Source organism: Vombatus ursinus, unplaced genomic scaffold, assembly GCF_900497805.2.
Source record: "Vombatus ursinus unplaced genomic scaffold, bare-nosed wombat genome assembly UNPS02014811.1, whole genome shotgun sequence".
NCBI lineage: Eukaryota > Metazoa > Chordata > Mammalia > Diprotodontia > Vombatidae > Vombatus > Vombatus ursinus.
Window position 1 is genome coordinate 4,370,493 of NW_020954589.1, and position 24,206 is coordinate 4,394,698.

General features: G+C 44.7%; 2 protein-coding genes across 3 annotated transcripts in view; one reads left to right on the forward strand and one right to left on the reverse strand.

The window, feature by feature from the left end:
• The window catches only part of LOC114053495 (transcription factor EB), a 78,402-nt gene that overhangs the window by 29,486 nt on the left and 24,710 nt on the right, over positions 1-24,206 (reverse strand). The gene's annotated exons all lie outside the window — the stretch shown is intronic.
• LOC114053533 (basic proline-rich protein-like) overlaps positions 11,678-24,206 on the forward strand; it is a 37,167-nt gene continuing 24,638 nt past the window's right edge. Inside the window, exon 1 of the mRNA XM_027876646.1 lies at positions 11,678-11,800. Coding sequence (XP_027732447.1) covers positions 11,678-11,800 — 123 coding nt within the window. The remainder of the gene's footprint in view (positions 11,801-24,206) is intronic.

Sequence of the window (24,206 nt, forward strand, 5' to 3'; positions counted from 1 at the left end):
AGGATGAGGGGACCTACCTCAAAGCCAATATATCTGGCTCTCACTGAGGTGGTTAACACTATGCCACGAGAGTGCCCCAGGGGAGAATTAAATCAAGCTGGTCAGACAGCAGTACAATTACACAGATCAAAGACTGAGCTCTGGATTGTAGAGATGGTACCTGCCTGTGTTTGGGAGAGAGAAAGAACGTGAGGACGTGTAAGGGTCCCACCTGTAGCCCAGTCAACTGAGCGTAGGAGATGTGGGGGTGGCAGAGGGTAGGAGGAAAAGGACAAGCCGAGCCTGGTTGAATTCCACGTTCAGTGTTCTGTGGTTTGTCCTCTCCCTTCGCCTCCCCAATTAAGATTTTGTGTGACCCTGTCTACACACAAAAAAACCCCATTCCATCAGAGATGGTCCTTGGGAAGAGGAAGGGGCCTCACATCCTGGATCTAACACTTCCAGCATGACCTTGGACCAATCATTTAATCTACCAGGGCTCTGGTTCCTTCATGTGTAGAATGAGGGTGCTGGACTAGACGACCTTTTCCCAGATTCCTTAGTCCCTTTCAGATCTAAATGTATGATTATTGTAATCCTAAATATACAAGAGAGGCCATAAGGTCACAAAGGATCAAGGATCGTCCCTCTAGAGCTGGAAGGGACTTCATAAGTCATCTGGTCCAATATCCTCACTCTAAAGATAAGGCACCCAAGGCCCAGAGGGTTTTCGACTTGCACAATACCACACCGGTAGTTAGGTAGTGGCCAATCACGGCTGTGAACCCAGGGACCCTAACTCCAAATCCAGTCATCTTTCCATGGTACCACAGTACAAGGTCAAGTGTCCCACTGCAGGGGGGTGCTCTTGTGAATGAGGGGGAAAGATGGTGGGCTCAAAGTTCAAAGGGGGCTCCCTTGAATCCTGCTGAAAGAGAACATATTTTCGAGTGCATTATGGTGTAGTAGGTAAATTCATCTCCATTCATCTCCTATGTACTATCCAGGAAGAAGGCCCTCACCCCACAAGGGGCTGGTGAAGGAACAACTCTTGTAGTTATTGTTGTTGTTCAGTTGTGTCCAGCTCTTCAGGACCCTGTGGATTGTACTGTCCTTGGGGTTTTCTTGGCAAAGATACTGGAGTAGTTTGTCATTTCCTTCTCCGGTGGATCAATGCAAACCGAGGTTAAGTGTCTTGCCCAAGGTCACACAGCTAGTAAGTGTCTGAGGCTAGATTTGAATTCAGGTCTTCCTGACTCCAGGCTCAGCTTCCTAGCTGCCTCCTGAAGGAGAAATTTCTTCCACCTTAATTCTCCAAGGAGGACCTTAGAGTCCTAAAGACCCCAAGACACTAGACTGGGAGTCAAGAAACCCTTGGTTCAAATACCTCCTCAGACATTTACTAGCTTTATAACCCTGGGCAAGTGAATTAAAATCTCCAGGCCTCAGTCTCCCTATCTGTAAAATGAGGGTGTTAGACTCCATAGCCTAGTCTAAGGTCTCTTCCAGTTCTAAATCTATCATCCTAGGATATTTTCTCCTCCCCTCCACTCGGCTAGGAAACGACCTAAGGAGAGCCACCAGGCAAGGTTTGTGTATGTTGGGCTTTGGGGCGGATTTGGGTTGTGTTTGTGTTTGTTGTGGAGATCAACTCTGAGAATGAGTCGAGTGTATTTATTATGAGGACTAATCCCAGTTCCGTTTCCGTCCTCCTTCCTCCTCCCTTCCATCTGCTTATATCAGTCTCAAGGCCAGGCTCTGCACCTCAGCTCATAACTGTGCCCCACCCCCAAATTCCCTCTTTGTCCCCTATCTCCACCAATTCAAATCCTACCCATCCTTCAAAGCCCAGGTGGCTGTCTGGGTTCACATATGGTTCTCTGCTTTGGTTTTCAGCTCTCCTAAAATCACATAGCTGACTTTTACTGACTCATTTCTGGTATCGCTTTTCCCCTGCCTGGGTCCCACCTTCAATCTGTTTCCTCAAGCTAGCCATTCCACCCCTTATTCAACCATACTTATAGTAGGTACTAAAGAATACTTCAGTAGGCCCTCGCGGCAATTACAGAAAGAAAAAAAAGGACTCAGGTCCTGATGTTAAGGTGTTTCCAGTCTGGTAGGGGAGAACAGACTAATGACAGATAAATATGATACAAATTAGGCCCTGAGAAGTGGAAAGAGATATAAATAAAGTGCAGAGATTTGCCCAGCCATACACCTGCTATACCTGTACTCTCTTCTACAACGTCACACTCATCCCGCCACCCACAACACATATATACAATACCACTATGTACCACTATAAAAACAGATAGGGGCAGCTAGGTGATGCAGTGGACAGAGCTCCAACCTTGGAGTCAGGAGGACCTGAGTTCAAATCCAGCCTCAGACACTTGACACTTACTAGCTGTGTGACCCTGGGCAAGTCACTTAACCCCAACTGCCTCACCAAAAAGCAAAAAAAACCACCCCAAAACCCCCCCGACACTACTATTTATACACACAACCCACACAGACACAGCCTCTACAAGATTACACATGCATATACAACCCCTATTACACATGCACACACCCCCCCCAATACTATTAGGCATGCATATACAACCCCTATACCACTAGATGAATATACAAATACTACTCCTATAGCTAGCATTTATATAGTACTCTAAAGTATGCAAATATCTCATTTGATCCTCATAAGAACCCCAAGAAGTAGGTGCTAATATTATCCCCATTTTTCAGATGAGGAAACTAAGGCTAGTGACTAGTCCAGCATCATAAAGCTAGGAAGCATCTGAGGCCAGATTGTAACTCAGGTCTTCCAAGTCCAGGACTCTATCCACTGGTCCCCCTATTTGCCTATACACAGATACAAGCTCTTATATCACTACACACTTACAAAACCCCCATGCACCATTACACACCCATATATGACCTCCCCCATGCAGGACACACCACTGCACATATAGATGTAACACAACCACCGAAGAAACTTTCCTTCCCCTACTAGTACCCCGGCCTTCCAAGATGATGACCACCCCCTGTCCTCCTAAGCAACACAAATACCCCGCCCTCCAGAATACATCCTGTCCTCCCATCTCCTCACCCCATGCCTCCTATTCCTATAATACCTACAATCTAATAGGCACACCCCGTGACCATACCCATCTCCAACCATCCTTTGCAACAGAAATAGATCCACAGACATACACACACACACACACACACACACACACACACACACACACACACATGCTTGCCCAGTGGGAAAAACAGCTATAGGACTTACTAGCTGTATAACTTTAAGCAAGTCACTTAACCCCAATTGCGTCACTAAAAAAAACAAAAAACAAAAAAAAAAAAAAACCAGCTATAGGGTAGGCTACAGGGTAAAAGCCAAGATTGTTCAATATAGTCATTATTTGCCACAGATGATGCATCAGGAGCTCTTCTCTGGCAAGTGCCAATGTCATCCCAAGGCCATGTCAGCATATATCCCACTAAAGGAACACTAGACAGGAATGGGGAGGGGAGAGGAGGTAGAGAACTTTCCTTTTCACACACCTCGGGTGCTGGCCAGCACCACAATGAACCCATTGTAGAGGTTTGTAGAGGAATGAGAACCTTGGGAGCCAGAGTACTTCAGCTTGAGACCTAATTCTGCTATTTACTCCCACTGAGACTTGGGGAAATTACTTCCCTTTTCTGGGCCTCAGTTTCCTCTTCTAAAAAATAAGAGGGTTAGATTAGATGACCTTTTAGGTCCTCTCTGTCTCTAGCAATCTACAAATTGATGATTTGGGGCCTGCTGGGAAGACTTCCTCTTCCTTGGGAGGACAGGGAAAGTTACCCATCAGAACTCCATGTGGATGCCTCTTGAAGGCCCCTCTGTGTTCCAGAGTCTGCAGGGGCAGGGACAGGGGCAGGGGAGGGGATGGTGATTAAGCCCTTGTCAGCTAACACTTTTGAGGGGGTTAGTTGACAACTTGGCTGACAGTAAGACAGATTGGGGGTGGTGGGAGGGAGGAGTTGTTGCTGAGAAGGGAGGTAGACAGCAACCAAAGATAAACTTTCCAAGGCCTGCCAGGCCTGCCCTCTGCCCAGCCCAGAAGAGGGGACAGTTCCCCACTGGAACTCCCAGGAGCTTTGGCACTCCTCCGGCCTCTCTCCTTGGGCCCGCAGGGAGATGTCCCAGCAAGATAAGGCCATTTTACTTAAAGGAAAACCAAGTGTCCTGTCCCACCCTCCCAACCACCCAGCGTGGAGAGGGGGAAAGGAAGGCTGGCGGAAGTTAATTTAGAGCAGCCCGGTAACGGGGGAGAGGAAGGGGGGTGGGAGGGAGAGAGAGGAGAGGGGGAATTAACCAAGTTCCAAAATAGCTCACATGGTTCTGCTTGGTTTCACCCTGTGTAATGTTTGGCAGCTTCTGCTTTCAGTCTGACTCACTCCCCCACTTACAGCAGGCGGCTCCAAGGAGGTGGCTATGGGGTCTGCACACAAGCAGGGTCCCCAGGCTCCAAGGCAGAGGATACCCTCAAATCCATCCCCACAGTCAGTCCAGCTAGGACCCTGACCTCTTCCCCATCCCCCAATCAAGCCTACCATACTTCTCTCTCCCTTCCATTTCCCCTCAAATCTAAATTTCTAGGGTGATCCACAGATCACCTCCAAAATCAGCCCAGGCCCAATACTTCCCTGGGATCAGGGTTGAACATAGTAGGCTAAAGCCTGGGACCAAGGCAACCTCTTAGGGTCCAATTCTATCACATGGTTTCTGTTTCTTCTCTCTCTCAGCAATAATAGTCTGACAAACACAAAAATTTGGCTAAGCAGTGATGAGGGGGAAACAGGACATAACTTGCCACCTTGTCTCAGTCGGTATGGCTGGTGAGCAGCTCTCCTACTCCAAAGGTACCCAAATATACTCATCATCCCTGTCGCCCGCCCCCCACAACCCACACACAGAGCCAGTAGAGTCAAAGGGAGGACACTGGAAAAACAATCTTCCCAACTGGACTTTATCTAGAGGAAAAATAAATGCTATCCTACAATATTTAGAATATCGGTCCTAGAGCCAGAAGAACCTCATTTCAAGCTCCAGTGCCACTATTTACTAACTGTATGAGCTGTGATAAGTCACATAGAGCCTTGATTGCCTTATCTGTAAAATGGGAATGGGGGGGGTTCTAGAGCTATAATTTCACTGGTGTAGAGAACACCTTTTGTGTATACTGCCTCTGACAATGTAGATTGATGAGACAATTTTAAGTCTTAGAGAGTTCACTGAAAGCATAGAAAGGTTGTAGTCACACAGCCACAATCTGTCACAGGCAGGATTTGAACCCAGGCCTTTCTGTCTCCAAAGCTAGATAGATGTCACATATTTCACAGGAGTGTTATTAAAAAGAAAAAAAAAAACACTTTTGTAAACTATAATATGCGTTTGCTGAGAATTTACCACCCTAACTCCCCCACCCACACATGACTTTCATATGAAAATAAAAAAGAATTTTCCCCACACAGTCTAACTCAATCCTACTCTTTCTTCTGCTATGAAACAGTGGTATTGGAATTGCCCAACATTTTCTAGATTTAATGTGCTCTGCCTTTGTCAGAGCACATAGAGTTAAATTAGAAGACTGTTTGGCTAAATATCATGGGATAAGGAGGAAGGTACAGCAAGTCAGAACTCACCTCTCTACCCCACATCAACTATCTCTCACCCCCCTCCTTCACCTTCCTCCTTCCCCCTTTTTCCCTCTTCCCCCTGGGCTGGAGGGTTGAAGTTCTTGGTCTCCTAATGCACTTTCAATCCTGTGGGAAGACTTGGAAGACAACAGGAACTGAAGCAGCTGCCTGGGCCTTCTTCCTGTGGAACAAAGAGGCAGCAAGGGTGGCTTGGTAGAGCACTGGTCCTGGAGTCAGAAAGATCTGAGTTCAAATTTAACCTCAGACACTTGCTGTGTGACCCTGGGCAAGTCACTTTACATATGTTTGCCTCAGTTTCCTCAACTATAAAATGGGGATGATAATAATAACACCTACCTCCCAGGATTGTTGTAAGTCTCAAATGAGATATTTGTAAAGCACCTGGTACATAATGAATGCTTGTTTCTTTCCTCCCTCCCTTCCTTCTATCCTTCTTCCCTCCCTCCTTTCTTCCTTCCTTTGGTGTTGAAATACCCAACTTGAAAGGAAAAGAAATCTTCCATAGAAACACCACTTTTCAATCACTTAACAATTCTCTCCCTCCTTCTCTCAGGCTCCCTTCTGTCTCTCGTACAAACCCAATTCCCATTTGGCTCTAACCTCTCATTGTAGCCTTATCTCACATTTCTCCTCTGTCCATGCTCCTCAAATTCAATTCAACAAACACTGATTAAGCTCATGCTACTTCAAGGCACGGTTGCTAGGTTGGAGAAACAAAGGCAAAAAGGGGGATGCAGTCTATTCACCACTCCAGGAACACCTCCTACTCTTTCAGTTTAAGAAAAATGTATTCAACACATACTATGAGCAATGCACCAGACTAATTGCTAATTGCTGAGGACATTTTAGTGGGCAGAAGGGGGAGGTGGGAAGGTAAAATAGAACATGCACCTAGATATGTATATACAAAGTAATTCGGTGGAGGGGAGAAAACACTAAAAACCATGGACAATGGTTTTTTGAGGTTCAACCTCAATGTCACAGATCACATCACTCCCTGAGTCTAGAATGCCTGCCTACTTTCACTAGATGAAATGTTACTCATTCTTAAATATCCTGCTCAGATGTCACCTCCTCCATGATGCCTTCCCAGATCCTCCAACTAAAAATGGCCTTTTCCTCCTCCAAACTCTCAAAGCTCTTAGGAACATAGTGGGCATTTAATTAATATTTGTTGGATGAGTGAATGAATAAATATCATGCTGCTATTTTGTATTGCATATAACATGCTTGACAAATGTTGAATGTATTCATTGAAGCAATGTTTCATTCTACGTGGGAGGGAATTATTTAAAGAATGGAGAAATGTTAGGAGATGGGAATTCCTCTTCACTTTGCCACTAATTGCCATGTTAAGTCTGGGTGAGTCATAGGCCTTTAGTCAATGAAGGTAGGAATCTCAACAATTAATGAAGGTTGTGAAAGGTGACAAGACCACAACTCAGATGTGGGAATAATTCACTGCCTCTCACCCTGTGCCAACCTTAGTTCTGGAATGCAGAGATCAAGAGGAAAACTGAACAAAAAGAAAATGGGGTATTGGATGCCCTAATGCCTGCCTTGGAGTTTTTCTGAGTAAACTCTGAAATCAGGGCCTAGACCCTCCTCCCATTTACCTCTCTCCAATCCCCCACAAATCCCAAATGGCTACTTCCACAACTGTTTCCACTAACTAGGATGGAAGGTAGGGGGTAGGGGGGAAGAGAGAAGGAAGAGGAGGGAGATGAAGCCCTTAGAGGTTGATGAATTTAATCAAGATAGCAATAAAAATAGTTAACCTTTATATAGTACTGGTTCAGGGCCTCTTGCATACTACTGGTCCACTGCTTCTGGAAAATATGGCAACTCAAGAAGACAGGTTAAGTGGGTTTCAGGGCAAAATCCTTTAAGTTTTACAAAGGTTTCTACATATATTATCTCATTTGGTCCTCAGAAAAACCCTCTGAGGTGAGGCCAACAAGCATATTACTTAAACACCAAATGTTAATTAAATGCCTACTAAGTGCAAAGAACTGTATGGCACAGTGCCTAAGTGCTTTGAGAGTTTGGAGGAGAAAAAGGTCTTTTTTGGTTGGAGGATCTTAGGAAGGCATCTTGAAGGAGGTGACATTTGACATATGTAAGAATGGAAAATGTTAGGGCAGCTAGGTAACACAATGGACAGAGAACCGGCCCTGGAATCAGGAAGGACCTGAGTTCAAACCCAGGCTCAGACACTTGACATTTATTCATTTACTAGCTGTGTGACCCTGGGCAAGTCCTTTAACCCCATTGCCTAGCAAAAAAAAAAAAAATGGAAAATGTTTCAGCTAGTGAAGGTGGGCAAGCATTCTAGACTTAGGGAACTGTCTAAGCAGTGGCACTGAGGTTTAAAAAAGCTTCTCTTCCTACCCACAGTTTTTAGAATTTCTCCCCTAATTATTTATATACATATGTGTGTGTGTTCCACATGTATATATCTATATATGTTCTATACGTACATATATGTTCTCTCTCTACACACATATATTTTCTATTCCCCATCCCCATTTTATAGATAAGGAAACTGAGGCTGAAAGAGGTTAAGTCACTTGCCCTGGGTCACACAGGCAGCATCTAAGGCAAGATTTGAATTCTAAATCCACTGTGCTGACAATGAACTCACGGGGATGGAGAGAAGCTGCCTGTCTAGAATTCCCCAAGTGCTGAGGAAATCTCTCACCTTCATAGGGAATACAAGAAGATGTCTATTTGGTACAATGGAAAGCATAGTGATTCAAAATGCAAGGACCTGGGTACAAATCCCACCTTTGTCACTTACTACCTGTATGACCTTGGGCAAGTCACTGTACTTTCTAGGCCTCAATTTCCTCACTTACTCAACAGATAAGGTCCCTTCTAGCTCTAAATTTATGATCCAAAGAAATATACGCAGTCCCTGAATTACACCCTAACTATTGTAGGTGTACCCAACACAAAGGAGGACCTTAAAAAGATTATTCCAGGACTGAATAAGAAGAGCCTTTTTCACTCACTCATTCATTTAACGGGTGTCAGGCCATGGCTGTGGGCAGGTGTCATGCCTGTCACTAATGCTAAGCATTTAGGAAGATACAAAGTTTTGATAAACAGAATTCCTATCCCCACAGAGCTTATCCACTACCCCCATAGTGGGGGGAATAAGACACAAACAGAGAGAACCCAAAAACACAATATTACATCTGAGAGGTGCACACCTACTATGGTATAGCTCTATGCACTATACTAAGTGCTTCACAAATATCTTATTTGATCCTTACAATAACAGGTACTGTTATTTTTCCACCATTTTATAGGTGAGGAAACTGAGGCAAACAGAGGTTATGTGACTTGCTAAAAAGAGGCCTGTAATTTAGAGATGCACAGCTTAGTTATTGAATTCAGCTTGACAGCCTGTCACAATTAAAAAAAAAACATTTATTTATGCCTGTATTTTCAAAACACTTTGTTAGATGCTTGCTTCCCAGAGCTAGCTTCCTTCCAGCCTTAAGGAATATTTTCCCTTTCTTTTGGAGGCAAACAGTGTTAAGTGACTTGCCTAGGCTCACACAGCTAGTAAGTACCCGAGGCTGGATTTGAACTCAGGTCTTCTTGACTCCAAGCTCCCCACTGTATATAGTATGCCACCTAGCTGCCTCTGACAAACAGAAAACTAAGTGTGAATACTCACTTGAAGGCCTAGAGGGAGAAATCAACAAGAATGGTGAGAAAGAAAAGGGGGATCATAAAGTACAAGGGAATCACAGAGTCAGTGAATTTTGAACAGGATCAATGACATCAGGAGGGTGATGTCTAGACTTGCAAGTGAATTGGATTTAAGTGAGGCAGGGCTGCCCAAAGTCGTCAGCCTCACTCTCTCCTCCAGTCATCAAAGCCCAGTGGCAAGACAAGGATCAAGATGATGGGATGGCCCAGGATGGACAGCTGGTGGCCTTGGTTTTAGAACTGTAAGGGACACCCAGGTTGTAGGCACTGCAAGGAGTAACCACAAAGAGATGGGGGGGGGGGGGAGAAGGGGAGAATTTCTCCAAACAGAAAATGAGGAAGAAACTAGTATATTTGGGCAGTTTCAACCTTAAGGCAGGAAGATATTCTCTTTAAGAATGGAAAAATGGGATGGCTAGGTGGATCAGTGGATAGAGCACCAGTCCTGGAATCTGGAGGACCTGAGTTCAAATCCAGCCACAGACACTTACTAGCTGTGTGAGCCTAGGCAAGTCACTTAACACTGTTTGCCTCCAAAAGAAAGGGAAAATATTCCTTAAGGTTGGAAGGAAGCTAGCGCTAGGAAGCAAGCATCTAACAAAGTGTTTTGAAAATACAGGCATAAATAAATGTTTTTTTTAAAAATTGTGACAGGCTTAGTCAAGCTGAATTCAATAACTAAGCTGTGTATCTCTAAATTACGGGCCTCTTTTTAGTTTGTTACTGAGAAACATCAGGGTATGATGGATGAAGAGCTGGGCTTGGGGTCAGGAAGGTCTGGGTTCAAGTGTCCTGATGCATGATCTCTGTGTGAGCCAAGTGACTTAACCTCGCTGTTCTCCCAGGCAACACTCTAAGACAAACTTTCAGAGAAAGTTCATATCGACCTTGGTAGAAGTCCCAACATCCCTCCCCTCCAGCTCCCCACATCTGTGGAATCACAGGAACAGTACAAATACAAAACAAAACAAAACCAGAGAGACAGACACAGAGACAAAAAGAGCAAACATGCTGAGATTTCTCCACATAGTAGCTTTGTACTTGTGTTTTGTGAATGATCTGTGCAGGACGGCTACTAGAAGAAAAGGAATGTGCTTTTATATATAGCACCTACTATGTGCCAGGGACTGTGCTAAGCTCTTTATAAACATTATCTCATTTATTCCCCACAACTCTTCAAGGTAGGTGCTGTTATTATCCCCATTATACACTGAAGGAAATGGAGGCATAGGTTAAGTGACTTGCCCAGGGTCACACAGCTAGTACGTGTCTGAGGCCAGATTTAAACTCAGGTCTTCCTGACTCCAGGCCCAGCTTTCTATCCACTGAGATACCCAGCTGCCTAATATGGATCTTAGTCAGAATATGAACTCATGTCTTTCTATGTGTTATCTGATTTGATCTTTACAACAATCTTGGGAAGTAGGTAGTATTATTATCCCCATTTTATGGATGAGGAAATAGACTGAGAGAGATCAAGTCATTTGTCCAGAGTCACACAACTAATAAATGTTTGAGGCAGGTTTTGAGCTCAGAGTCTTTCTCACTCCAAGTCCAAGACTCTTACTTTACATCTGACTGATGTCTGCTGAGGGGTGGCGAATGTGCTACCAGGCGGAGGCCATGGAGGTAATACACGGGGGAATAGAAATCACTGAAGGGAGGCCCTGCCGGGGAGGAGCTGTCCGCTCACTGTGCTGGCACCTTGGGCCAAAGTCCTGTTTGCCCCATGCCAGTTACGACTCTGCTATAATACCAATTCACACTGATTGACTCCATCATGGTTACAAAATACTTCATAATTATATCCCTCTCGTTCGACTCTTAGGACAGCCCTATGAAGAAAGCAGTAAAATTATTATTGTTATTTTTAGTAACCTCTGAACATGTCACCCCCAAGTAGAATGTAAATTTCTTGAAGGGTGTCTCCCCTTTGTATCTGTATCCCCAGCACCTAACTGGGTGTCTGGCATACAACAGATGCATAATAAATGCTTGTTGATTGAAAGACAGATATGGGGTTTATAGTTTGCAAAGCATTTTATATACTTAGTCTTACTGGAACCTCACTACAACCCTATGAGGGAGATGCTGTTATTATTTCCATTTTACTGGAAACTGAGGCTCAGTTAAGTGACTTACCCAGGGTCCCCCAGCTAGTGTTAGAGGCAGAATTTTAACTCATGTCCTCCTTGTGCTCTAGCACTCCAAGGTCAGCATACCCTGGTGCCTCTCAGAATGAACTGGGACAGGCAGAGATTCCCAGATGGGTTATTTCTTAAAGCTGCTCCCCACAGCCTGGCACCTGGAGCAGAAGATGAACCAACTAGGCAGCGTCCATGCCCTGGAGGCCCTGAGCTCAGCAGCCAGGGCCTCTCGGGAGCTGCAGGTTGGGCCCTATCCTCAGATGCCCCCGGTTTTGCCTGGAGTACATATCGAGAGATTCTGAATTCCTCTGGAGGGAGAGGCAGCTTGGGTCAGCGTACAGGGCCCAGACCTGGGGGATCAGCAAGCTTAGGTTCTAGCCCTGGCTAGGCCGCTCAGGCACTGTGTGACCTTGGGCAAGTTGTTTCCCCTCTACTCTGCCTCGTTTTCTTCATGAGAATGAGGCAAGCTCATTGCCACCTCTAACACTCCATGAGACATGAAGTCTCCGGGCTTTTTTTTTTTTAAAGCCTCTAGAGAGTAGAAGGAGGGGTACTAGAGATACTGTGCATCAAGAGAAACTGAGGCACAGCAGACATGTAAGAACTCAGGACTCACACACTACCCTGCCTGGAGATAGCCTTGCCCTCATTCTCCCAGAATTCCAAGCCCCTCATGGCTCTGGGTATCTCCTGGCAATTTCCCCCAGGTCCCCAAGGCACAGCAAAGGAGGACAGACAGGTTTTAGCATCTTTAGTCTGTACGGCTTTCTGGCTAGCCTTTCCAGTCAGCTCATCCCTCCCACCCTAGCTCCCTCCATTGTGGTAGACCGGAGGGTTCTGCCTCTCTGCAGGGTGGGAGGTGAGGGGGTGGGGAAGTGGCCAAGTGGCTGCTGCTGCTGATGTGACTGAGTGCCAGCCCCGGCAGCGGGCAGAGGGCCCAGGCACACAATGGGGCTGTGTGTGCAGCCTAGTGCTACCAAGGAGAGGAACTAGGCAGCTCAGCGTCTGGGGTCAGGCCAGGAATCCAGTTCCCTGGAGAGAGCCACCCCCACCCCCAAAGAGAGGGTCACTCTATTCCCTCTGCACTGCCTGACTTGTGCCATAGCACAGACATATCATCCTTCCCAGGGAGGGGACCAGTCATGCATGCTGCTAGCTCTGGTACTCTTTGTGCACCCTTCCTCACTATCTCCCACTGCAACCCCACTTCTGTTGGTGGTGATGTGTTCTGATAGTAGAGCTTGGAAACTGATCTGGGCCAAATCTCATCTTTGTCACTTGCTGTGTGACCTTGGGTAAGTTAATCAACTTCTCTGAGCCTTAGTTTACTCCTCTATAAAATAAGGAGACTAAGGTTCTTAACCTGGGGTTCATAAAGTCCCATAGGGTCTTTGGACAGATTTCTGGAGATCTGTGAATTTGGTTTTTAAATAGTTTGATAACCTTATTTCAATATCACTGGTTTCCTTTATAACCCTATGTATTTCATTTTATGCATTTAAAAATATTTTTCTGAGAAGGGGTCTAGAGGCTCCACCAGACTGCCAAAGGGGTTATGATCAACTGAGCTAGGTGATCTCCAAGGGCCTTTCAGGCTATAAGTCCTAGGAGCCTATGAAATGTAACCTCCTTTCCTGGAACACTAGCTCTCCTCAGCCTTGCATACTGACCTCTCTGCCTTCCTTAAAGTTCCAACTAAAATTCCTTCCCCAACCCTATTTAATTCTAGTGCCTTCCCTCTGTTAATTATTTCCCATTTATCCTGTACATAGCTTGCTTGGATACATGTATTTGCATGCTGTCTCCCCCGTTAGATTGTAAGCTCTTTGAAGGCAGGGACTGTTTTTTGCCTCTTTTGTACTTCCATAGCTTAGCACAATGCCTGGCACATCATAGGCACTTAATAAATGTTTATTGATTGATGATTGACCCTGGGCTAATTGCCCTGAATCTATTCTCTGATTTCAGTTGCCTGAAGAATGCCCCAAACTCTGAAACCAAAGTAGGGCCAAAACTCAGGGAAAGATGCAGAGGAATCCCTGGTATTACTCCCAATCCTTTATTCTGACAACATTAAAACCCATGCCTCAATATCCAGTTATCTCAAGAGGAAGTGAGGAATAGTGAAAAGACCACTGGGGTTGGAATCCCAAATCCTGGGTCCAAGCCTTGGCTCCCACACTTACTAGCTGTTTGATTATGAGTAAATCACTGATCCTCCCTAAACTTCATTGTCTTTATCTATAAAAAGGGGGTAATAGCTGCCCTCCTACTTCACAGTGAAGAATGGTGTCTATGAAATCACTTCATAAACCTTAAAGCACCATATAAATGGAAGGAACTGTAGTGACTGTTATTATTATCCATACCTTAACACAGGCCTCCGGGGTAGGTCAGGGTCTAGCATTTCTCTTCCACGGAATTGACAGGAACTAAAAGGATGGTTGGGCTCCATCCTTGCCTGGCAGCTTCTCAGGCCACCAGCAAGCTCTGGGACCAAGCCAAGCTAGGCTTTGCTCTGTGACAGGTGGAATTTCCCAGGGAGATGAGTCACCAGCCCTGGCATCAGCCTGGCCTATCCAGAGGGTGGACAGGGACAATCTCTCCTCCCCCTTCCCTGGCAGATACCCCTGTGCCAGAACATCCACTGTGGCCTGGTGTCCGGGGCTGACCCTCCAAATGGGCAATAAGGGTTTCCCAGACCTGCCACAAGGGGACCAAGTGGGGCAAAGGGTGGGAGGGTCATGCCCATCAAGGCCACCTCACCCTTAGGTGGAGTAAGTGACTACATCTGTAGAATGATTTCAGGGAGCTGGGAGGGTCTTGATTCACCACTGCCACCACACCACCCCCAAATTAAAAATATCCTCCTCCACCTATTGGCATGGAAGTCTACCTTTATTTTTTTTTCAGGCAATTGGGGTTAAGTGACTTGCCCAGGGTCATACAGCTAGTAAGTGTCAAGTATTTGATCTGAGGTCGGATTTGAACTCAAGTCCTGCTGACTTCAGGGCCAGTGCCCCATCCATTGTGCCACCTAGCTGCCCCAAAGTCTACCTTTAGAGCAACATCTCTTTGGCTTAAGACTTTGATCCCAGTTGAAAGGAGGCAGCCACACAGTGGATAGAGTAGAGTGCTATCTTAGACTTGGAATCAAGAGAACCTGAATTTGAATCCCGCTTCAGTCACTTACTAGCCAAGGGACCTGTAGCCTTAGTTTTCTCAGCTGTAAAATGGCGATAATAATGGCAGAACTGGGCATAACAATTTCACAGGAGTTATTGTAAGGATCAAATGAAATAATTATGTAAAGCATTCTGGAAACCTTCAAGCATTATATTAAGAGTTCTTTACCTGCGATCTGTGAACTGGTTTCTAAAAACAAAAATATTTTGATAACTGTATTCCAACATAATTATTTTATTTGTAATCCTATGTATTTTTATTTTACACATTTAAAAATATTATTCTGATGAAGGGTCCACAGGCTTCACTAGGCTGCCAAAGGGGTCCATTACACAAAAGAGATTAAGAATTACTGCATTATACAAATGGCAGCTATTGTTATTTAAAAAGAAAAAAAAAAGAAAAAGAAAAGAAATAACCCAGAGAGAAATACAATGCACTGGAAACAGTAGAAAGGTATAGAGTTAGAAAACCTTTGGGCAGATCATTTCATCTCTGGACCTCAGTTCATTTGTAAAATGAAAGGGAATGAACTAAATAAGAATAACTCATTTGCAGATTGTGCTTTGAGGTTGGCAAAGCATTTTCCACACATCTATTCTGCCAGGTAATTAGTGCCAGTCTTGTTATCCCCACCATGTACTCAGTAACGCTGGCCTCCATGCTGTTTCTCAAACAAGACACACCATCTTTTGGCTCCAGGCATTTTCACTGCCTGTCCCCCATGTCTAGAACACTCTCCCTTCCCCATCTCCTGGCTTCCCTGGCTTCCTTCAAGTCCCAGCTAAAATCTCACCTTGCACAAGAAGCCTTTCCCAATCCCCCTTCATTCTAGTGCTTTCTCTCTGTTGATTATCTCCAATTCATTCTGTACATATGTTGATTGTACATGGCTCTCTGCTTGCTGTCTCCCCTACTAGATTTTTAGCTCCTTGAGGGCAGGAACTGTCTTTTGCCTTTCTTTGAATCCCCAGCACTTAGCACAATGCCCAGCGTATCGTAGGTGCTTTAAAATGTTGATTGACTAAGTCACCTTGTGTCTGGGACAAGGCTTGAACTCAGCATTCTTGGTTCCAAAGTCAGAGATCTAACCACTATATTCTAAGGTCCCTTCCAGTTCTAAACCCAGTGGTCCTAACATTATTCTCTGGTCACTCTGTTAGGCTTCAGTGTACGTGATAGAACTGAGGAATGGTCTGGATAGAGGGAAGAAGAAAGGAGAGAAATGAAAGATTCCAAGGGCCCTGGGAACCAGCCAGGGGAGGAGCATCGATCACTAAAGAAGAAAAAGAGCACAGATTACAAGTGAAGACAAGCCTCGTTTTCACAATTTTACAGAGGGTTGGTCCTAGTCTCTTTGGTCAAGAAAATGCTAATGCAGGCTTAGGCTGTCTTACTAGAGGTAGAATTTAATGGGAATAAGTGTAAAGTCCCCTAATAGGGGTCAAAAAAAAATCTGCATAAGGTTTGGGATAAGGAAGCAGGCTAGACAAGCAGTTTATGTGGAAAAGATCTGGAGGTAGAGTCATGATAGCCAAAAAAAGTTAATGGACTCTTGGGCTGTATTAATAGGCAAAATTAGGACCAAAGAGACAGATTTCATCTCAATAAAAGGAATGACTTTCTAACAATTAGGGCTATCTAAAAACAAAGTAAGCTGCCTTAGGGTAGGTCATGAGCTCCTCCTCTCTGAAAGTCTTAGGGCAGAAGTTAGATGACCTCTTGCTGAGGAGGTTGAACAAGGGACTGGTCTTTAGGGACAGGTTGGCCTAGATGACCTCTGAGCAGATTCTCTGACCCTATGAATGAAAAAGCTGAAGTTTTCATGTTCATGAAAAGCACCCACACACTTCAGATGCATCCCTTTCCATTTTCCATGAGTCTCTTGGAGGAAAGCACTGAAAACATGAAAACAAACTAAAGCTGAGAATCAGGACACAAAAACTCATACCCACAGGTTGCCTCTCACAGGAGTAGGAGGCTGGTCACAACTGTGTCTATCACAGCTTCAAGCAAGGTGGGGCAGAGAGGCATGTTCAGCTGTCAAGAACACCAGCCTCCTACACTCGACCCCAAGTCCGAAAAATTAGTTATGCACCACAGCCTACTCTCAGACACACCCAGTCACAAAGAGATGTACACTGAGTCTTATATAGACACACTCAGGGCAGCCTGCACCCAAAAGGCACAGGTGCATCTCAGTGAAAGTGCGGAAGGTCCCTGGACTCTCCCGTACTCTCATGAGAACACCCCACCCCATCTCATCTCGAATGTCAGGGCTACAAGGGGTTTTAGAACAAATATTGTTAGCACACAGAATATAGAATGTGAGAGTTTGGAGGAACTTTAGAACGTAGAATGTCAGAACACAGAGCATAGACTGTCAGAGCTAGAAAGGATCTTAGACCCTTGAAGAGAGAAAATATAGAATGTTAGAGACAAAGGGACCTCAGAGAATATAAACTCCTTGAGGGCAGGAACAGTATTATTTCTGTCTTTGTATCTCCAGTGTCTCGTACAGTACCTGGTACATAGTAGTGTCTAATAAATGACTGACATTTGATTGACTATAAAGTCCAACCCACTCACTTTACAGAAGAAGAAATTGCTCAAGATAATGTAATTAGTTAATAGCAGTATGAGGTCAAGAATTCAGGTTTCCCAATTCCCAGCTCAATGCTCAATTTAATGCAATCCAACAAGCATTTATTAAGATTACTAGATGTCAGGCACTAGGCATAAAAAGTCAGAAAGAGCACCTGCCCTCAAGGATCTACCTACTGTGATGAAACAACACATACACAAATAAGTAAATATAAAATATAAGATAGGGATAGGGATCAAACCAGTTATTTCATTAGTTTAGGGAACTCCTGGTAAGGAAAGGCCCTTCAACAACTCAAGTCAGCAATTTCCCGGCAACTTACAGACTTAAAGAGTTGCATAGGAGGGCAGCTAGGTGGTGCAGTGGATAGAGCACTGGCCCTGAAGTCAGGAGGACCTGAGTTCAAATCCAGCCTCAGACCAAACACTTGACACTTACTAGCTGTGTTACCCTGCCATTACCTAAAAAAAAAAGAGTGGCCTAAGGCACTGAAGTGTTAAGTAACATTCCTCAGGGTCATATAATGAATGCCTGTTAGAGGCCTTGAACCTGAGTCTTTTTAGCCCTGGGGCTAGAATCCAAGATATCATGCTACCCCTATATGTAGACAAAATAAATACAAAGTCCTTTTTTTTTTCTTTTTTAGCAGGATGGGAAGAACACTGAGGTCAGCAGGATGCCATGGCTGCCAAAAAAAACTAATGGGCTCTTGGGCTGTATTAACAAGAAGAATTAGGACCAACTTGTGGAAGTGAGAAAGAGGCAGATTTCAACTCAACATAAGGAGCTGTCCAAAAATGAAGTGGGCTGCCCAATGAGAGGTTGTGAGCTCTCCATCTCTGACGGTCTTCAAGCACAAGTTGGATGACCACTTGTTAGAGAGAATGAGGAAAGGATAGACGGTAACACTGAGCTGAGTCTGGATGGAAGCTAAGAATTCCAATAGGTGGAAATAAGAGGAGACAGCATTCTAGGCATGCCTATGCAAAGGCACCCAGGCGGGAGGCGGAATGTTGTGTACAGAAAACATGTAAGCCAGTTTGGCTGGAATGAAGCGTGAATAGGGGTAAATGATGGGAAATTAGTCTCAAAAGATAGGCTAAAGCCATCTTGCATCCTTGTCTTCTCTTTACTTCTCTTTATGGGGAGCCTTCCCCAACGCCTCTGCATTCCAGTGCCTTCCCTCAGTTAATTATTTCCTTTTTATCCTGTCTATAGCTTGCTTTGTATAGATTTCTTTGCATGTCTCCCCAATTAGATTGTAAGCTCCTTGAGGGCAGGGACTTTCTTTTGCTTCCTTTTATTTCCCCAGCATTTAGCACAGTATCTGGCACATAGTAGGTGCTTAACAAATGTTTATTGATTGATTCTCTTGGTTTGTTCTTGGCATTTTTTGGTAACTCTTTCCTTCCTCCTGAGTTTTATTCCTCTTCCAATAACCCCCATCCTCTCTCACTTATCTACAGTAAGAAAAGCATGGGATTTGGAATCAGATCTGGGTCACTAGTTTTGTGACTGGGCAAATCCCTCAACCTCCTTATACTTTCCATATTCACCTGTAATTTCATCTGTAAATACTTATACCTCACAGGCTTGTTTTAGCAAACATCTCTGAGCATTATAAAGCTAAATATAAATGTGAATTATTGTTATTTCTTCTATTTTTTCCAGCTTTGTGCTGGTGAGTGCTTCAAGAGTAAGATTTTCCACTACACTCATAACTGGTTCTCTCTCTCTCTGACCTTTACCCTTCCTACCCCCATTCCCTTCCTAACCTTGAACACAACCCACCCTATCAGGTCTCCAGGCTTTTGCTTATGCTGTTCCCTGTGCCCTGTCCCTTCCCCTCTTTGCCCATTGAATTCCTACCAATCCTAGAAAGCCAAACTCAAGTGTCATCTCCTCCTGCAGAAAGGCTTCCTAGATCTCAATCTGGCCCTGCCCACACCCACCACACCCATACCCTTGGGAAATAAGCTTTTCCAAACTCTAGCCTGACACAGCAATTTTTAGCATCTCTCCATGGCACCCATATTATGATACTGCAATTGTCTGTAAATGGGTCCTGTCCCCCCAAAAGCTCCATGAAGGTAGGAATCTTGTCATATCTAACAGTGCTCTGCACAGAGTAGGTGCTTAATGTCTGTTGAATGAATTATGAGGTAACTTTCATTCCTCAGAGGAAAAAAAAAACATGGACCTAGTATATGATCAATATCCTATATCTATGTAAGAAAAGCTTGGATAAACAAGATGGAGTTGGGTGGGTAGAAGCTAGCTCACAGCAAGAAAATGGATGATCCAAAGAAGAACCAGACTTTGGAGGCCTCATGATTGTCCATCACAATCTCACAGACACTTAGAGTTGGAGTGGAACTCAAAGGAAAGGAGGGAGGGAGGAAGGAAGGGAGGAAGGAAGGAAGGAAGGAAGGAAAGAAGGAAGGAAGGAAGGAAGACAAAAGAAAAGAAGGAAGGGACATAGGGAGGGAAGAAGAAAGAAAAGAAGGAAGGATGGAAGGATGGAAAGGGAAGAAGGAAGGAATCTCCTTTAAGATTCAGCTTGAATGTACCTCTTCCATGAAGCCTTCCTGGATTCTCCCCCAGTTATTAACAATCTCCTCAGCCTCAATTTTCCTTATATTATAATTATTTATGTAGATATAGTTTTCTTCAAGTAGAATGTAAGCTCCATGCAGGCAGCTGACAAAGTGGTACATTCCTAAAGCACACAGGCCTGACCATGTTACTCAAAAAGTTCCTAGTTCAAAAAATTTCCTGGCTCCCTATTGCCTCTAGGATAAAACATAAACTCCTCTCATTGGCATTGAAAGCCCTTCACAATCTGGCTCCAGGCTACTTTTCAAGGCTTATTACATATTACCTCAGTTCATGAATTCTGTATTTTGGCCTACTCACTGTTCCTCAAACCATACAGTCCATTTCCCACCTCCACACCTTTGCACAAGCTGTCCTCCATGCCTACAATGCACTCCCTCCTTCTGCCCACTTCTTAAATTCCCTAGCTTCCTGCAAAGCTCAGTTCTAGTGTCACCTCCTATTCGAGGCCTTTCCTGGTCCTCCTCAGTTGCTGGTTCCCTCTTATATATTTCCTCTTGTTGTTTTCCCTGGCAGAGAGAAGGGGCTATCTCACTTGTGTATTTGGTGTACCCCCAGCATCTAACTGGCACATAGCAGGTGCTTCATAGACTGTTGTTGTTTAATTGATTACACACAGTAGGCGCTCAATCTATGCTTCCCAACTCACAGTAGAAGTTAATAAAAGGTTCTTGAAGGGGAACAGCCCTCACGTCTCCATGTGGGCAACTGGGCTCTCATATCTCCATATATTTACCACCCACATGGAAGTACCAGTGTTTCTGCTGAGCTGTCCTGTGATGCCAGGTGGTGGGTACCAAAGGGGAAGCAGGCAGGGGCGCTCCTCATCCTCTTCCAGGCTGTCAAGCTCCTGCCTTTCTAAACAATCCATGTCTGTTTGATTCCTTTCCTTTGCAGCCAGAGCATTGTCAGGGCCCAGGTCTGGAAGAAGACTGGGGTCCTCTCAGGAGGAAGGTCAATTGAATGCCAAACATTTATTAAGCTCTAAGCACTCATTAAGAACCTTCTATGTGCCAGGCCCTGGGAATACAAAGACAAAAATAAAACAGTTCCTGCCCTTTCCCCTTACATCCTACTGGGGGGAAATAACATATACTCACAGAATAAATACAAACCATATATAAAATTAATGCAAAGTAATTAGGGGAGGAGGACAGCTAGGTGGTTCAGTGGATAGAGCACTGGGTTTGGAGTCAGGAAGATTGGAGTTCAGATCTGGCCTCAGACACTTACTAGCTGTGTGACCTTGGGCAAGTCACTTCATCCCCTTTGCCTCAGTTTCCTCATCTGTAAAACAAGCTGGAGAAGGAAATGGCAAACCACTCTAGTGCCTTTGCCAAGAAAATTTCAATGTGGTCATGAAGAATTGGACATGACTACAAATGACTGAACAATGGAATGAGGGAAGGGGTTACTAACAACTGAGGGAATCAGTAAAGGACTCATTAGGAAGCTGAACTGAGTTTGGAGGGAAACTAGGAACTCTAAGGGGTGGACGGGAGGAGGAAGTGCATTTCAAACATGGAGGATATCCTACACAAAGGCATGGAGCATAAAAGGAAAGCCTCAGTCCCAACGTGTCATGGGGCTGGTAGGGGCAGCTGTTAGACAAAAATGGCCAGATCTAGAACATGACACGCTGACTTTTTGGATGGCTAATATGCTTCCTGGCCAGTAAACAATCAATCCTGGGCCATTGCCATGAGCAGGCAGAGTGATTCGATCCTCAGATCTGTAGCTAGAAGGAACAAGTTCTTCATTAACTCATTCTTCACTAAGCTTCTACTTGGGTGCCCATCGATGGTCCAACATCATGATTGTCATCCTCCTCAAACATTTTATGATCTGTAAAGAGCCTTATGCAGGGTATCTCAAAAGACTTAGGGCAAGCTATCAAAGCTTAAAACTGAACTAAGATTTTTGGAACACCCTGTACAAGTCATCTCATTTTCTCCTAACAGCTACCCTCATGGTGATCAGGGTAGAAGAGCATCATATAGGAGACAGAGAGTTAGATTCAGAGCAAGGAAAACCTGGGTTTGAATTCCACCCTCCAACACTTCCTAGCTTTGTGACTATGGGCAAGTCATGTAATTTCTCTCTGAGCCTCAGTTTCTCCATCTGTAAAAATATGGATTTTAATATCTGTAGCACCTATCTCAGGGTGGTTGTGAGGTTCTAATTCAAAGTGTTCTAAAAACCCTAAAGCACTAAATAAATATCAGTTATGACAATGAACCCCCATTTTACAAATCAGGAAACTGGGACAATATAATAATAATAATAATAAACTGAGACATATGATGGGATTTGCACAAGATCACAACAGCGACTGAATTTGATTTGAATTTGCCTAAGATCCTAGGATAAAAATCAAGAGATTTTAGAAATGGAAGGAAACTTCCAGATCATCTGATTTACCCCCTCCTTTTACAGATGAGGAAGTTGAGGCCCGTAGAGTTTAAGTAACTTGCCAAATGTCACCCAGTTAATAAATGGAAGAGCCAGGATTTGAACCCAAATCAGATATTCCATGCACGAGTAGAAGATACCCCCTATTTCCTTCTTACCAAGACTCCTTGGCCAGCATCACTCCACTCTCTCATCCTCCCACCCCTCTTCAATAAGCACCAGACCAGGTGCTGGCAAAATTTAAAAGCTGAGTTAAAAATAGAGCCAGTAATGAGGCATCTCTATGAATAGCTCCAGCAAATGGCCCAATGGCAGATTCTTGCCAGGAGGGGCCCTGCCCCCACCCTAGGGCCCTGCCTACCTTACTCCAAAGCCCTCTGAGCATGGAGGATATTTATACACAATTGTGAGCCATGACACAGACACTGGCATGGCTCAGAGGGTGACATGCATTCCTGCCCCATGAGCCAGGCAGCCCATAGACCCAGGTTAGGGGTGATGAGGAGCCAAGGGTTGGGGAAGAGTTACCGCATGGAGAAGAGACAGCAGGGGACCAGAGAAGGAGGCACCATATTCTAGCACCTGAATTCTGTGACATGGGTAGATCATTGTTCCTGCCCTTTCCATTTAGCTAAGAGTGGCTAAACTACCCCACCTTGCAGGGTGCTGGAGGAACCTGAGACCCAGAGAAGGCTTAATAGCAATCTGCCTTAGATTATACAAGAAGGACAGACTCAGATCTCAGGTAGTGTGGTTCACTGGGAAAAAAACATGGGATTCAGAGTCATAGGACCTGGGTTCAAATCCCAGCTCTGCCTCTTGTAACCTGGGTGACCTGGGACAAGTCACTTCTCTGAGAATCAGTATTCTCTTCAAATTTATTTATTTATTTATTTTTTAGGCAATTGGGGTTAAGTGACTTGCCCAGGGTCACACAGCTAGTAAGTGTCAAGTGCTTGGTCTGAGGCCCGATTTGAACTCAGGTCCTCCTGACTTCAGGGCCAGTGCTCTATCCACTGCACCACCTAGCTGCCCCGCAGTATTCTCTTCAGTAAAGTGGGGGGGGGGTCTTGTCTAAATGGTCCCTTTCAACTCTAAATCTATGATCCTATAAGACTCTGCTCATAAGAGATTCTTACTGTCTTGGAAGCCGCCCTGTTATGGAGTATCCTGAGATAAAGATCCTAAGACCTCCAGAACTAAAGATGGAAGGGATCTTGGAGATTATTTATTCCAATCCCTTCATTTTACAAATGGGGAAACTGAGGTCCAAAAAAGTTGCCGCAGCCTTCCTCTGTTAGAGGAGAAAGAGCCTTAGCTTGAACCTGGGCCCTGCCATTTGCTATCCACACGGCCTTGCTTGGACAAGGCATTGAACCTCTTCACTGCCTGCCCCCCTGCTTCTGATGTCTGCCTCCTGGCTTCCCTGACTTCCTTCAAATCAAAGCCAAAAGCCCACCTTCTGCAAAAAGAATTTCCCCACCCCCCACGAATGCTAGTACCTTCCCTCTGAAATTTCCGCCCCCCCTCCCCATTTACCTTTGGCTATATCTTTTATGACAGAGCTGTTTGCATGTTGTCTCTCTCATTAGACTGTAAGGTCCTGGAGGGCAGGGACTGTTTTTGCCTTTCCTTGTACCTCCAATGCCTAGTAGACTCTTGTTGACCTGTTGAATCTCTGGGACTCAGTTCCCTCATCTACAAAATGAGGACATTTCACTAGATATCCTCTAATTCCCCTTCCAGCTCTATATCTGTGTTCCCAAGACCAACAGAAAACATATGCTTATCCTACTTTTCATTCATCAAAGCAGTCCAACTATTTTGTG